The sequence below is a fragment of the Pseudorasbora parva genome, chromosome 10 (assembly GCF_024679245.1).
Source record: "Pseudorasbora parva isolate DD20220531a chromosome 10, ASM2467924v1, whole genome shotgun sequence".
In the NCBI taxonomy this organism is placed as follows: Eukaryota; Metazoa; Chordata; class Actinopteri; order Cypriniformes; family Gobionidae; genus Pseudorasbora; species Pseudorasbora parva.
The window spans coordinates 29056373-29074187 of NC_090181.1; the positions used below are offsets into that span (position 1 = coordinate 29056373).

At 36.0% G+C, this 17815-nt stretch overlaps 1 protein-coding gene across 1 annotated transcript in view; it reads right to left on the reverse strand.

The window, feature by feature from the left end:
* Positions 1-2392: 2392 nt before the first annotated feature.
* The window catches only part of clmna (calmin a), a 39213-nt gene continuing 23790 nt past the window's right edge, over positions 2393-17815 (reverse strand). Inside the window, exons 3-13 of the mRNA XM_067455763.1 lie at positions 15698-15793; positions 15525-15608; positions 15337-15429; positions 14758-14951; positions 14468-14661; positions 13487-13569; positions 11401-13389; positions 9913-10076; positions 9430-9505; positions 8762-8820; positions 2393-3963 (exon numbers count right to left, since the gene is read on the reverse strand). Of these exons, the coding sequence (XP_067311864.1) occupies positions 3798-3963; positions 8762-8820; positions 9430-9505; positions 9913-10076; positions 11401-13389; positions 13487-13569; positions 14468-14661; positions 14758-14951; positions 15337-15429; positions 15525-15608; positions 15698-15793 (3198 nt within the window). The 3' untranslated portion in view covers positions 2393-3797. The remainder of the gene's footprint in view (positions 3964-8761; positions 8821-9429; positions 9506-9912; positions 10077-11400; positions 13390-13486; positions 13570-14467; positions 14662-14757; positions 14952-15336; positions 15430-15524; positions 15609-15697; positions 15794-17815) is intronic.

Genomic DNA, 17815 nt, shown 5'->3' on the forward strand with positions numbered 1-17815 from the left:
TTCATAGAAGCAGGAAGCAAACCAGCGGTTCAAAGGAGAGTGGAGACAGTGGTGTGGAATACAGGTAAATTGTAAGAAAAATACAGCGTTTAAAAAAAAAGAGAGAAGTATAGAAGTAGAGACATGTTATACTGCGCCCCATAAACACAAACAAGCCTAGAAAACCACGGAACTACCCCCAACATGAAGAACATTTTGGTGTGATGCAGGTTGTCTATGAATAAACATTAAATGAGCATAGAAATATTACAATAAATGGTTTAATATTTTCATGAATTAAATTATATACACACAAATAACCGTATAATGTTATTCAATGTTAAGCACTGTTACATTTGTTGTAATCTTTTTACATTATTAAAATATTTTTTACTACAACTGAATTGAACAGGTTATTCCTAAAATTGGACACTGTATAATATTAATAGTTATACAGACAAGACTTAATCTCTGACAGGACACAATGCTCCATTTTAAAAGTAGCTATACTAGCCAGGTTAGGTTGATTTCATGTTAGATAGTAGTTTATCTAACATATCCAATCGTTCAAAAATATGAGATTGTGCCTCTAATACTTAAAAAGCAAAAAACAAAACTAAATGGGACAACAAATCGCACCCTATTCCTGGAAAGTGCCACATATGCAACCATAACAGACACTAAACCTTGGGGGATTGAATTTTGCAGCACTTACCAGATTTTGTGGGATTAAAGTGAGTTTGAGCAACATTTGGTTGGATCATCCGAGCCAAAACCCCGTTAGATGACACATGGCGTCGTTCTTTGAAAACATCAGTGGAATTCTCAACTAAATTTAGGTTAATTGGATCACCTGTCCACAGTTGCTGTTTTCTGTCGGTGACGTCGACCAACTGTTCCTCCTCTATCATGTGATGTGATCTCACACAAGTTTAAGCAGAATATGTATGCAAAGTAATTCACTTTGTGCTAAGCCAGCAGTTTTATGTTTATTTACAGCTATATTAATATGAGGTGTTCCCACTGATTGATTAGCTTGGACAAAAGATAAACAAACGTAGATGTTTAAGTCAACCAGCAGGTGTCTCTACAAGCAAATAAATAAAGATTTTCAGTTTGTCCGGTGACTAGAGCAAGCAACTGTTGAATTGAATTAATTTATCTGCATTCAATTTCTAGCATTTTCTATTAAAATGCAGTGTATTAATATGATGTCATGCGTAGCGATTCATACACATGTGATATTTTCTTTTCACATTACTAGCGGTAATTTTGGACACTTGTGGTGTCATGTTTTTGGAATTTCCATAGACATTATGATTTTTATACTTTACAAACTGCATATCTCCTAGCTCTAAAAATACCCATCAAAGATAACTTTATGCTGTTTTACATAAAAAAAACAAAAAACAAAAAAAAAAACATAATTTAGTTTGATTTAATTGCTGTTTTCCTCATGGGGACCAAAATGTCCCCACACGGACAAGGATATCAGAAATTGCCATATTTGTGGGGACATATTGTCCTCATATTACATAGGTAGCGTTTACCTGGACCAAACACACACGTATAATTCACTCACTCACTTACTCAATAACTCACACACAGGTAATTTCTAGCAATAATGTGAGTCCCCCAGACTTTTTAAAGTGGTGGTTCACCAAAATGAAATGTTAAAAGCTTTTCACAATACTTCATTACAATACTTTTTTATTTATTATCATTCTTTTAATAAAATAATGACTTATTTCTATCTCACACCAAGCATTTTTTCATGTCTGACTACATTCCACAGAATATTTACAAATATTTAATAAAATGTGTAGTGTCTGTAATTTTTTGACAATAATGTAAGCATTTATTTGTCACTTTTTTGTAAAAAATATATATATAAAAAAGTAAGATCTTTTATTAAAACCAGACTATAAATGTATGTGACTCAGTCTGAAGTCAGTCCTGTCACGTCAATATGCCTATAATAATTTGACTCACTCCATATGTGGGATCATTTACCAGAAATTACATCATTCATGTCTCTTTAAAAGTGGTGTAGAAGATGGTAAGTAGTATCATACTTTTGAGCCGTATTATAGGTCAGGGAGGGTCTGTCAAGCTTAAAATCTCAACCCCATCACATAAAAAATTAAGATGGAAAATTATTTCAATTGCTGCCAAATATGATCCATTGTCTCACTACGAAAGGAGTAGTGGCCATTTTGAGTAAAAAAAACCTCAAACCCATCATTTATATGTTTAAGTCTCATTGTTTTGGGATTGTAAACTTGTGAGAGGGTTGAGTTATTCATGGTTTCAGTAAATATATACTTAGCAAAACCATGACAATAGATATTTACACTATAGACTAAGGATAAGGGTATAAAATTAAGATACAAGAAAGCACATAACAGGCATGGCAACCAAAGGATGTATCATTTATTGCACTCCAGTGCATTTTAACATGAAAATTGAACCATTTTCATTACAAAAGCAGGACATAGATTCACTTGGTGACTTTTAAAAATGTTAAAGACAAAAGTTATTTCCCATACACGCTCTCATGCAGAAAGTTTGGCTTGTTCACAATTTTGGACATATTCTGTATGCATATAAATGAATCAGGATGCATTAACCTTTTCTTTTGTCCAGAGTTAACTTTAATTTGCTATGATCATGCGACTAGCACTCGGCAGCCAGTGTGCTTGTTATATTGTGGAAGTGTACATTTCAGCTTAAAATATAGGAAATATAAGAAAAAAAGCAACATTTTTACAACATATTACAAGCCCCACAGGCTCAAATGAAATCCTTCCATTAAGGGATTTATATCAGACCTGAAAAACCACCACTAACAACTTCAGTGTCAATATTACAAATTCAGTCAATATAATATATGTGTAAATTGACTAATAAATGTGTTGAAGATTTGTGTGCCCTTGCATTTTGTAAAATGGAAAAATATATAGCATAAGTGCATGATTTATTATTAAAAGAATAGGCAAATTCATCATTTGTTCACTGTGTTGGGAATAGGTTTTTTTAACTGAATCTTTGGCAGTTCTTGTCTTGAATTTAAAAAAGTGCTGTTGACACCATTAAGCGTCTCTTAACTTAGAGAGCCCTAATGGATTTTATAAGCGTATATATATATATATATATATATATGATAATAAATGTTGGTGGAATATAATCTAGCAACTATTTGTGCTGAAAGCCTTCATTTTACAGAAAAATAAAATAAAAATTATGGGGTGTATGTAATGTGATCACATTTTTCAAAAGATACATTCAAAAACTTGAAGCATAACAGCTTAATCATACAAAAAACCTTTGCTTATTTTATACAAACAGTTGTCTTTAAGATGCTTTTTCTTCATATAGTGTACGTACAAACATAAAAGGCCAAAAAAGCATGTTCTTCTGAAGCATTATAAATAATATATAGTGTAAAAGTGGAGACTGATTAATCTTCAAACAAAATAAGAAAAAATAGTTTTCTTTGTGTGCAGATGTGAAATATTAAAGGCAACACAGCTGATCAATATGGCAATTTTTCCAATCTGTTTTATTTACTCCATAAATATTTGGGTCACGGGTCCTGATTCATGTTTAGGGGATAGTTCACAAAAACAAAAAAAATCTGTCATAATTTACTCACCCTCATGTTCCGGACACTAAGGAACACAAAAGGAAATGTTTATCAGAATGTCTATTATTTTATGTTTGGGTGAACTATTCCTTTATATCAGGAAGCTTATCCATAAGAACATGATCTGAGCTGTAGATGTGAACATTAATTTTCTTGTATATTAATATTGCAGTCATTCATCTATGTTGAAGAGGAGTTTAGGAAGCATCCTTGAGTCGATCTGAGGCAGGACAAGAAGGCAGTACACAAAAAGCCAAGCAGCCAAGAGGATATAGACAAGGTCGGACAAGGTTGTGTCATATGTGCTTTCTGGACTCACAGCAGTCTTGCTCTTCAAGCTGTAATGAAACAAAAGTACACGCATAGTATTACAATTACAGCCCGTTATGTTTTTTTTTCTTCCAGATATTACTTGTCAAGTAGTGTGTAATATAACTATTTGTGAATATAAAATACAATTGAAACGTATATTGAAACGCATGAACCTACAAAGGTTTGTAAGAAATTTGCATAATGCCAGCATATGTTTTTATTGGCTGCAAAAAAGGTCTACTTTGGCCCGTTCTCAAACATTGTAGTTGCAGTTGAGACTTTGGGTCCGTCCTACTTCGTACCTCGCTTAATACATCTGAGATGATTCAACAAATCCCAGATCTTTTAATCGTGATACCTGATCTCTGGCTAATTTGGTTCTTCAAATTATTGGCGGATTGGATTTAAATAACTAGATTAAGTTATCTGAGATTACTGAAGAGGGCAGATGCATCGATACTCGAAACCACGATCGGTAAAGCAGCAATTGGCTGGCGGCAAGACAGCAATGTAATGACATCATATAATTAAAAAAGCCACCTGGCAAAAAATTCACACAATTATAGTATTTGTACACCCTTTTCACATTTTTATTTCAATGTTGTAATTAGCAATTAATTTAATTTTTAATTAAATTTTAAAGGATTAGTTCACCCAAAAAGGAAAATGATTTCATTAATTACCCACCCTCATGTCGTTGGACACCTGTAACATCTTCGTTCATCTTTGGAACACAAATGAAGATATTTTTATTGAAAGCTGATGGCTGAGAAAGGCTTCAGAAAGGCCTCCATTGACATTCAGTACATTCCCACTGACCCACTCACAAGACCCATAAAAGGCACAAAAGATGTCGTTACAAAGTCCATCTCACTACAGTGGCTGTACAATAATTTTACAAAGCGAAGAGAATAGTTTTTGTGCGCAAAAAAAATCTAAATAAAACTTAATCCGGCAAGTTATTGTCTTCCTTGTAGGTCTCCGACATGAAATCATGCGACAGCGGCGCTCCTCCTCGTCCGGGTCATGTATTGAACTGTTGAGCTGTGTCAGATTCTCGCGCATGGGTCGAGTTTATGTCAATAACTTGGTGGATAAAGTCGTTATTCCGATTGTTTTGCACACAATAACTATTTTCGTCGCATTGTAAAATTATTGTACAGCCACTGTAGTGAGATGGACTTTGTAATGTCATCTTTAGTGCCTTTTATGGGTCTTGTGAGTGAGTCAGTGGAAATGTACTGAATGCCAATGGAGGCCGCTCTGAAGCCTTTCTCAGCCATCAGCTTTCAACAAAAATATCCGAAGATGAACGAAGGTGTTACGGGTGTCCAACGACATTAGGGTGAGTAATTAATTAAATAATTTCCGTTTTTGGGTGAACTAACCCGTCACAATTTGTTACGAGACAGCATTAAAGTTTCTTAGGGGTCAAGATCACGTTATCTGCATTTCTTGTGCTGCATAAAGCCATCCCGTAATATCCATCATAACTCGAATTAATGCACGCCTCAGATTTCTGTACAGCATTTCTGTAAGACTCCAATAAAATGATAACGTAATTATTCTATCACAAATACATTTCTCAATCAAGTGGCTGTGTCTATAGTATTATACACAACATTATAATATTATTTTCAAATACATTTTTATATTATTATTTAAAATTATTATTGCCTCTGGTTTAGTAACGAACTCTTGTAATAAAGTAGCAGTGGCGGGCACAGATTTTAAGTATCACCTCAAGATGCAATCTAATCCTGTTTACATGAAACAAGCTGCTCCCGAGCAGGTTTGATCTTACGGACCTATGACAGCAAGTCCAGGATGAGCTTCGATGAACAACAACACTTGGCTCGTGTTGTCAATTCTGACACATTCTGTAAACGGTGGACCAATCACAACAGATTGGATCATCTAACCAATTAGAGCAGATAAGGCTCTCGGAAAAGAGGGGCTTAGAGAGACACACTCCTTTATCAAAGCGTTTCAGACCCTGTGAGGAAAGAGGTGATGCTCCAATGTATATGAGAAATTTAAAGTGCTTTTTGACCTTGGATGTAAACCTATTATAGGAGATCTGTAAAAAAAGGAACCTTTACAAAAGCATAATAAGGGAACTTTAAATAAACCCTATGAAATAGGGGTTTGTTTAGTTTGTTTCTGTTAGCTTTGATGCTAATCTCTATGCTGGACTACTCCTAAAAGTTGACTAAATTAACCTTTTGCAGATATACACATTTACAATGTAGTCTTTCTCTTCCAAGAAAACTAACTAAAAATATTAATGAATCATCTTGCACTGTGGTTTAAATAAGAAACATGTCAACAATGGAGACACATATTTGTCAAGTGACTTCACTTGGGTTGTTGAAAAAGAAACTTAAAGGGGACATGACATGAGAAATCAATTTTGTGTTGATCTTTTGTCATATAATAGGTAATTAATTAAAACAGGTAATTAATCAAGATCCAAAAAACAGCTCATTTGTATATTGTGGGATCTGTGATGTCACACAGGCAAATGCATTCGCATATGCCTGTCAGAGCATTTTTTATAGCTCATTCATTTACATTATATAAAGCCTTAAAGTTCTGCATAATTAGGCCGTGGCCACTTTAACTGACAGCTGGATAGCCGTTTGTCTGCTGTCTATTAGTCATCACATTACCTGAGCTCCACCCACATCCTGCCTCTTTACCCATTTTCTGTTATCCCGGAGTGACGAGTGATGACGCTCTGCTAAGATGGCAACGGCCAGCTCGACCCTAATTTACGCTTCAAAACTGCTCTACAGAATCCTATGGGTGACGTCACAGACACATTATATGGTTTTGACGCATCCTGTTTAAACAGCTTGTTTGCGTCTCTGTACAGACTTCAGAAGGAAGGAACAAGTTAGGAACAAATGGATGTTTTATTTTTAATGGTGTCCTGTATTATGTCGGATGACTTCATGTTTGTTCAAAGAATTTGACCACAGATTACTAGGGATGGGTACCGAAAACCGGTATTAAACGGGCCCCGGGGGTGAATTTTGAAAGACCGTTGTATCGATAAGCTCGGACATTATCGGTTCTGCTGTCGGTACTTTTGAAAATACACGTGACGAGAGAGCGAGAGAGCGAGAGAGAGAGAGAGAGAGAGAGAGAGAGAGAGAGAGAGAGAGAGAGAGAGAGAGAGAGAGAGAGAGGCAAAACGACAGCCCTGATAGTGATGACGGAGGACAGAACTAAACATAAAACATAGCCTGGTTACACTTTAGATCTGTGATAGTCTGATTTTATTTTAGATTTTGGCTTCCAAAGATTATAATAATAATATTTATGTCTAGCGCAACTTAATTCCCTTTGCACCAACACTGTCATTTTTCACTAAAACTCAAACGCAATGACAGAATCAGCACGATCAGTGATTGTTGTAAAATACAGTCTAGCTATTGTTGTTAAATTGTGGGATGCGTTTAATAATAAAAAGAGCGATTAAAAGCACAAAAATGTGCGCAAGAGATTGTTCCCAAATCGGCGCGCGCTCTGAAACAGCCCACAACGAGACGAGCAAATTACACTTTCGGTTTCGCACTCGCGTCTAAACGATCAAATGTACTCAAACATCTATGTCAAAATGACTTGGAGAGTCTCTTTATACACAACACAGTTTGTGTCTAAAATGGACGTAGTTATTATGGATACAGTCGGGAGAAAATGTAGTGCATCTGCCTATTATCAGTCGCCTATAGATCTGCACGTCTGTCTTAAAGAGGCAGCAGTGTAAATAAATATGCTGATGAATTAATGCAAATTAAACAACCAAATGCAAAGAGAAAATCACTCACAGCTCTTGAATGAATAACTTCAGCTTTGATAAGCATTAATTTAGGCTATTTATGATAAACTATGCAGTGTTATTTTACATTTGATTACTAGAATTCTTCCTGAAATGTAGGCTGTGTATTTTTGTTAAGTGTGTGTGTGTGTCTATATATATATATATATATATATATATATATATATATATATATATATATATATATATATATATATATATATATATATATATAAATCAAAAAGTACCGATAAGAATACCGTTAAAGTACCGGACCGATAAGCAGTATCGGTAAGAGTAGTAATACCGTTAAAACCTTAACGATACCCATCCCTACAGATTACTTTGTAAACTAGGCAGTTTTTTGTTGACAAAACTAAATTATTTCATAATGCTTTGTCTGTAAATTGGTTTTTTTTTGTGTGGAAAAAACTTTATTTACATTATAAATGTGAACCTTAAGGAACAAAAAGAAATCCATGTCATTAACCCTTTAAGTCAAGATAGCATATTGTGATGTAAATTACAGTGCATTTTTGTGCAGAAAAATAAAGTAACAGGAATGCATGTGTGTCTCAAAACAGTGCGCTTTTACTTTCCTTGAGTACACGTAGGATTGCCACTGACAACATAAAACATAATCCATTCGAGAATTAAACATGTCTTAGGGGCGTAAAAACAATCCATGCCACACCCCCCATACACTCCTATCACAGGTACAAAGACGACACCCAGTCTGAACAATACAAACACTACTGTTTTGTGGATGAGGCACAAAGTCTAATAAAACCAAGATGGAAGTGTTTGCCCAAGCAGATTTGAATATATTGCATGAGGCAAGGGTTTCTGTAAGTCATCTTAACTTAGTGTACTATATCACACCACAGGCTGATTCACAGATACAAGTCTGTTTTATTACAAAATTTTATTCTGACAATGACCAATAAAAAATACATTTTGGCCAAAAATAAGGGACATCTGATCTAACTTTACATTACCTTTCATTTATGATCGTACTGTCCACTTTGCTGTAGTCCAAGTCTTTCCCATTTTGTCCCTATTAAAAAGAAAACAACAGATTGGTGAAATAAAGAAGTGGTGTCAATCTATTTAGTACCAGAGAAAATGCTGTCAGCCTTTATAAATGTTAACAATGTGGACTGCAAGATGAGATAATTACAGACAGTACTGTTCCAATGATTGGGGTCGGTAAGATTTTTTTAACCGTTTTTTAAAAGACGTCACTCACCAATGCTCACCAAGGCTACATTTATTTGATTAAAAAAAATCAGAAAGAACAATAATATTTTGAAATATTATTATAATTTAAGTGTTGAAGTGTTTTCTATTTTAAAATCTCATTTATTTCTGTGATGCAAAGCTAAATTTCCAGCATCATTACTCCAGTGTTCAGTGTCACATGATCCTTCAGAAATCATTCTAACATTCTGATTTGATTTCATGTTGTAAAAAGTTGTGCTTCTGAATATTTTTGTGAAAACTGTGACACATTTTTCAGAAAGTTCAAAAGAACAATTTTTCATTCACTGTCAATTTAATGCATCCTTACAGAATAAAAGTATTAATTTCTTTAAAAACAAAACAAATCTTACTGACCCAAACTTTTGAATGGTAGTGTAAAACATTAACAGGAACATTAACAAACCTTTGATTCACTGTTGTCAACCCTTCTTAAGTGAATAGCAGTCAAAGTTTGGCTTGCATCAGTCACCACTCCTTCCCTTTTAAAAGCATGACAAATGTGTTATGATTGTTAAAAAACACTTCATATGCCTCACTGAACTTTAAGAAACCTTATATGGAGCTAAGTTTCAATTAAATTAATTTATTCATGAGAGATTGAAGAGAGTGAATTCCATGACTTCAATCCTCTGTAATGGAAACACACTTTTTTTTTTTACAGTAACACAACATGCTATGAGATCAAAATGTTTGCATCATTCATCTAAAATAGATATGGCCTGTTGACCAAAAGTCAACCAAAGTTTTCAAAGCTTAACAATAAGTACATTTAAGGCAATATGCAATGGTTATAAGAGGCTTATGAGATCATGTCCTTCAGAAAACAGAATGTTCCCCTGTGGCACAGACTGTGTATCTGTAGCAATCTCTATTAATAGAGCCGTACCTCAGAGCCCCAGTGTTTTCACTGGCATCGTCGCTGGTCAGGTCCTCATCTGTCTTAATGTGCTCACAATGCTCAACTGGTGATTCAGGCTCCACCGCACCCCATTCTCCCGGGTGCCTGTCAAATGGGCTTTGTTCCTGGAGATGCAAAGATCCCGCTCTATCCTAGATGGACACAAGCAGAATGGAGTGAATATAATGTAAGATTAAAGTATCCACTCTGGTAATATTATCATCACTGTGATGACTATCCTTGCAACAAGTACACTGAAGACCATAAAAATAATACTAGGATATATTAAAATGACCAAAAGTGACAGTAAAGACATTTATAAATGTTGAATAAGATTTGTATTCCAAATAAAAATGTTCTAATCATTAACAAATAATCTAAACAAACAAAAACTTGTTGATATAATCAGAAATATTAAAATTCTGCATATTAGAATGATATCTGGAGGAACATGACACTGATGATGCTGAAAATTCAGCTTTGCCATCAAAGGAATAAATTACATTTTAAAATGTATTAAAAGAATAAAAAGAACAGTCATTTTAAATGATACCAATATTTCACTATATAATTTTTTTATTATATAAATGCGTTCCTTCCAAAAACATACCAACCCTGGTATGCATGATTTATATATATATATATATATATATATAGAGAGAGAGAGAGAGAGAGAGAGAGAGAGAGAGAGAGAGAGAGAGAGAGAGAGAGAGAGAGAGAGAGGTTGCACGCAAGAGGTTGCAGCCTTTAGCCTCCTTGTTAAAGCGGACCTCTCATGCTGGCGGACCCGGATTTGAGTCCGAATATTTATAGTCCAGAATATATATATATATATATATATATATATATATATATATATATATATATATATATATATATATATATATAATGATTTAGTCTGTTTGTGTGAATATAACAGAATCTCGATTATTACTGTTTTCCCTTTTGGCCTTTACCACTCTTATTAAAAGGTCAACTGAAGAAAAGGAAAGCAAGTAGGACAATTACATGAACCTAATTCTAACTCACACTGCCTCAGTTTGTTATATGCGGATGCAAGAAAGCCAAAATACTTTTTATAGCTTATCGTTTCACAGAGACTGGATGGCACTGCTACTGAACCCAAATCTATAGAGAGCTGATCCACATACTGGTTATGTGAGGGAACTGACCTTGTCTTTCATAGTTCATCTCAACTATCAATCTTTAATCGCTGATGGAAAGCATGCATGAATACAGTATTATTTCTTCTGGCTCTGAATACCTAGGCTATACTCACAGGACTTGATAGCAACTGTAACAAATCATTAAAACAAGAGATCATTTTGAGTAATGCACTCAAGTGAACTACATTTGGAAAAGGAGGTCATGACATTAAAACAGCGCATATGCTGATACCTTCTGTTTATAGGTCAGTCTGTGCATTAAACAGAGCCATGATTTCTAGGCTAAAGGAAAGTGAGAACGAAAAATAACCTTTCTGGACTTAAATCCCTTGCCGTGGTCCTCTGAAGTGTCTTCGGTGTCCGTATCCGATTCAGTAAGTGAACGTTTAGGAGGTGCCGGCTGAAGCGGAGTCATGCTGAGAGACAAACGTAGCTCCACGGGACGTCTTTCAAGGTACCCACGGATACCAATGGGCTCTGAGTACTCACAGGTGGTTTCCGCTTCAGTTGGTGACTCTAAGCTGGAATCTTCTAGAATCTGTCGCTGGGTTGATGTGGAGTCGTTTTCTACATCGTGGTCAGTGCTGTCAGACAGAGGCTCCACAAAGGCTTCAGTGACAGAATTCAGAACGCCATAGTGAGAGTCCACTACTGATACAGGCCTGTTATCCTTGGCCCCTCCAGGCTCCGTAATGTCTGAAACCTGAGCTTGGCTTTCACCATTTGTATTGTGGGAAAACTCAGTCCTCCTTATGCCGTCTGACCCACTTTCCATGTTGCTCTTACCTATTATAAGTAGATCATCATGAATACATTTACTCTCTCTTGACTCATTCTTGAGATCACTTACAGTTCCATTTAATTCATTGTTATGTTCCCTTGGATTGTCCTCAAAGTTTCCACCTGCCTCTGATTCACTGAAATGTCTTGAGTCTGAATTGCAGTCCCTCTCAGTTGAGTTTAAGTGGGACAGACAATTGTCACCCTGTTCGCTTGATTCAGCAGAGCTTTTCGCAACTAGACATCCACACATATAACATACCTGATCTTCATCAGGAACCTCAGCTTCTGTTTGGCTCTGGTCTGAGATGGGTTTTTCCAGTTTGTCAAATATTACATCATTTACCTCAGTTTCCAAAACACCTACTTTTTCCTCATCATGGAGGTTACTACTATCCTTGTTGGTTTCAGAATGACCATTTTCAAGATCCTTTTTGCCTGGTTCCTCTGTTGGTTCTTCAACCAGATCAGTGCACAGTTTAATATCCTCCTCACTTCCTGATATAGAAACCCTCTCAAACTGCAAAACTGGACATTCTGGCTCACTGTCATAATCAATCATTAAAGGCTTTTCCTCAGGTCCATCTGTAAATTCCAGAGCGTTCCTTTGCATGGCTTCTGTATTGGAAGACTCTACATTGTCCTGAAAAGATTCAGATTCCAGATTTTCACTTACTTCTTCATCAACGGTGGAAGTGGGTGGACTTTCATCCTCAGGTTTAGCCGACATGGCTTCCTTGTTATCCTGAAAGTATCCTGAGTCACTTTCCAAACATGAAGTATCATCAGAAGATGGCTTGACTGATTCCTGGTGCTCAAAAGGATTGGTTTCGGTTTGTTCTAAGCATCCTGCATCTGATTTATTACTCATGTTGTCGCAGGGCAAATGATTTACAGATTGTTCTTCTTTCAGATCTAAGATGTATTTGTAAGCATTGTCCTCCTCAGATGGCGCAGTGGATTTGGCATGTAAACTATCCATGGAGCCGAGGGAATAGTTGCCCTCATCTATAAAAAGCTCACGGTCCAAATGATTTTCCGGTGAAAATGGTGATCCTAAATCTGAGGTCACTTCAACAGTACCAGCTGTACTGCTCTCGCTTATAGGATCCTCATTGATCCGGTGAGAGTTAGAAGTCTCGCTAAGTACTTCACTCCATGAGTCAGGTGAGTTGACAGCAGAATCTGAGAATGAAGGATGTGGAGAGCTTGTGGTGGACACGTCTTTGTTTAAGTCCAAGGGGTGATTAAGGGGTTTGTTGACTGCCGGACTGGGACTTGAACCCACTGATGACCCTTCACTGGTCCATGGTTTGTCCTCAGGGGTCTGTGATAGGATTGGAGAGGTGATATGCTCACGATCTTCCGTCACTGAAGAGATGAAGATCTTGGGTGGCGGCTGAACCAAGTCTCTCTTGACCAAATAAGACTCCCGTTTTCTTTGAACTCCATTCCGAACAGGTGGTTCGTTCATACGAGCACTGGCTTTACTTCTTTCCACAATATCTGACGTTTCATCCTAGAAAAAATAAAAAAACAATAAAACAAAGCATATTTAGTTGAAATGTATGAGACTTATTGTATATTGATGCTGTAATTCATTGAAATGTTCCTACCTCCTCAATTCCAGGAAAGTGCTCCAAAAACTGGGACACATAGGTCATTATGGATTGATCATCAGGTGGATTCATCATCACATCTGAGGAAAGAGATTTTTAGTTCAACTGTACTAATGTATTTTAATAGCTATATTAAAAAACAAATCATTTTATGACAAATATCCTCAGGACCTCTACAAGGCAGATGAGATACATTGTGTTACATTAGTAATAAAGTGCTGAAAGTGCTGAAGCTTGGGCACTTTAGCCTCACTTAATGTATGAACGTCTTTGCATTATGTCAAACCAAATGCCATATATTTTACATTTACATTAATTCATTTAGCAGATGCTTTTATCAAAAATCAGTGTGCAAATGAGTAACATCATTAAAAAAAAAATCATGATGAAAAATTCATAAATTTAAAAATTCATTTTAAATTCATAAAAATTCAAAAATTCATTCAATGTTTTTTTTTACATTTCTCAGAAGATTAAAGTCACATTATATATCTAAAATTCAATATATTAAATGTAAATAAAAAAATATAATATATCATTTAAATATGTATAAATATAAAATATATACAAATGTATAATGCATTAAAATGTGTATATATATATATATATATATATATATATATTAATACTTTTATTCAGCAAGGATGCATTAAATTGATCAAAAGTGACAGTAAAGACATTTAAGATTATAAAATATTCTATTTCAAATGAAATAACTGATTTAACATTGAAAACAATAAGAAATGTTTCATGAGCAAACAAATCAGCATATTAGAATGATTTCTGGAGTAATGATGCTAAAATTATAAAAAACTAACTTCACATTAATAAATTACATTTTAAAATATATTGAAATCAAACAGAAAACCGTTCTTTTAAATTGTAATAATTAACTATTTTGATCAAATAAATGCAGCTTTTCAAAAACTGTGTACATTTTTAGGGCCACCATACATCAGCCCACTCTATAATATTTACCCTCAGGTTCTAGGAGTCTTGGGATGCCAAGACTGTAGTGTGCTGTTCTAAATGCTTCCTCAATGTTCTCTCTGGGCGTTCGGAGCAGAGCCCTCCTCATATCCACCAGACTAGGGTCAATGGACTTTATCACAGCAAGAAAAGCCAGACCACTTGTCCAGCTCTTTCCAAAGTCCTGTACAGCAACGCCATATCTGGAAGAACAAAGTAGTAAGCAAAGCTTTGAACCAACAGCAGTTCAGCATTCTAATTTAACAAAAAATCCCAGTCGTCACTTCAATATCTCTTACTTTCTAGTGCGTCTCTGGACCCACTGCAATAGAGTTTTGATTGCCTTCCCATGACCTCTTGGCGCAATGGTGGCCTTTCTCTCATCTGAGGGTGTGCTGGAGTGGGAAGTGTCAGAATCAGAGCTGGTGGGTATGGAGGACAGGCTGGAGGAGGAGGGGAACTGGCTCTTGATGTTCCCTGTGAGTTCCTTGATCTGTAATACAAACAGCTCATTACTGAATGAGTAGATGACAACCATTAGCTTAGCGTGGTGGCATTTCCTATCATTAATCTCTTCGGTATTATCTAAACACTGACTAGGCATAAGTGATAAGAGAGTTTTCCTGTTTCCAAGACAAGATAAGATTAGTTCATTTGGAACCTAATCCAACAAGAATCAGAAGGATATCATACGTAATCGTTGATCCGATTAGACCTCATCGTTTCCCACAGCCACTTAAAGCCACATAGAAAAGACTCTTGAGTCACGAATAATCCACTGATTAACTCAATTCACTCAAATGGGGACTAATCCAAACGTAAAAGCATAAAGATGTAGACATAAAGAAACACAAAGGGAGAAAACAAAATGTTGATACCTGGAAAAACAGGATGATATTCCAGATAAGCCCAAGTACTATGGATGAATTGCCATCTGCAATATCCGTTGCGTCAATGCTGACTAATTTCACCTAAAACCAGACAGAGGTTTATCACACTTACAGGGAAAGCATTCAGGGTGTGTATTTGCTAGTTGTGAGGGTGCGCGACCTCAAACGATACTTACGTTTCTTTCTTCCAGAAATGTCAATACCTTGGCGATGTTATTGAGCCTAAAAATACGATGTGCGGATGGCTTATACCCATGCAGCTGAAAGATCAAAGGTCAGTGTTTTTTTAGTCGTTCATGGGGACAGATGAAGTAAAATGATTCAGAAAATCCACTGAAATGATTCTCACAAGTTTGCATCCTGAGAGTTCTTCAAGTAGAGCCATCAAAATCTTCCCGTCCTGGATATCACGAAACAGATCCCGTACCTCCATTCGAGGGTTGCACTGCACAGCAAACAAAAAACAACACAACAAAAACATGCAGTTCAGTATTTAAACTCATACAAAAGATTATATTTTTTCTAATATTGTTTAATCTCATGCATCTTTCTTGTTTTACCTGCCCTGCTAAAACGCAGAGTTATTGTTTTCGTTGCTTTTGACCCATGTAACCTTGTAAACAGAACTTTAAGATTTTTCAGGTAGGTCAACAGGTAGGCACAGAAAACCAAATAAAGTTATCAAACACTTCACGATCTTCACTGCATAAATTATCAATTAAATAGAAGAATCCTTATTAAAGCGTGAGAGTGATTTTTTTTGTTTTTCAAAGTCAATTTAAGACCAGTCACACATGACCTGGATCTGACACGCGTCCTATTTTCTCACAACTCTGCGTTCATTTAACTCTTAAATAATTTAAGACCGTGATTATGAGGATACTCAACAAAACGGGAATTTTGTCATAATTTTGTGTTTGTTCTGAGAGAACTGCTCTGCTATGCTTTCTGAGCACACGTTCCGGGTGTTTGTTCACAGAGAGCCGCTTCACATACAATGTGCTTGTAAAGATTTGAGTTCTTTTTTTGCATTTTATCATGTTTGAATGGTTTAATAGCACTGGAATGAATGAAAGCATGATCATATACTGTAGTGCAGCCAAAGCATGACAGAAAAAACAGAGCTCTAAATAATGATAGAATTTTAGAAAACTGACGCTTGGTTAATTTTACTGAATCTAAAATTTCAAAAGCTACCATGTAGGAGGTAAATCCCACTCTACTTCAGCAATAACATTTCTCAGAAGATTAAAAAGGATATGATGGGAAAATAGTGGAAACTGGAGGGTTAAAGGTGAAATTTTCCACCAAAACACAACAGACAAAGTGTAATTGTCTAATGGTGGGTCGAAGTTTTGAGAAGAAGCCAAATTCGGGGTCACAACATAGAGCGACATTGTGTATGAAAACAAAGGATTCATCGCTGAGTGTTTTCAGTCAGTATTATGAGACTCTGAAGAATGGCAGAGTTACAATCTATAAGCTGTCTACAACACAAGAAGAGCAGCGGAGGACTGCCAGAGAAAACAAAAGAGCAGGCTTAAACGAGTTGTGTTCAATGACTAATGCCTCATGCAAATGTGTGTGTGTGTGTGTGTGTGTGTGTGTGTGTATCTGTCTCGCCATTTCTGGTAGGGAAAATATGATAGTGAAAGTTAGAGAAGGGAGCATAAGAGAGTAGAAATCAAAACATAAAAAAATATTAAAATATAATGTAATGGTAATAATTTTATAAGTAAAAAAAGAAAAGAAAGAAAAAGTATCCTACATTAACACACACGCACACGCACACGCACACACACACGCACACACACACGCACACACACACGCACACGCACACGCACACGCACACACACACGCACACACACACACACACACAGGTTCACTATCTTTGTGGGGACTCTGCATAGATGTAATGGTTTTTATACCGTACAAACCGTATTTTCTATCCCCCTACACTGCCCCTGCCCCTAAACCTACCCATCACAGGAAACATTCTGCATTTTTACTTTATCAAAAAAACTCATCATGTATGATTTATAAGCCTTTTGAAAAGTGGGGGCCACTGGCTGGTTCCCACAATGTAGGTAATCTCAGGTTTAACTATCCTTATGAGGACATGTTGGTCCCCACAATGTAATATAAACAAGGGCACACACACACACACACACACACACACACACACACACACACAACTGAGCAAGTAAAACATATATGTGGGAAAGTAGTACAATAGTACAATTATGCCAATTCCTCCCCAAAAAAACATTTCCTCAGCCCTGACATGCTTCCTACAATTTAGCTTAATGTTTCTACCTAATGCATAATTAATGCTAAGAAATTATAATTTCAATTTCCTTCATTAATAATTCAGCAGAGAGGAAGTATACATTTCCTGTTTGTAGTAGGCTACATGTTATCACCAGAAAGATTCCTCGATCCGTGCACAAGAAGGACAATCTGAACA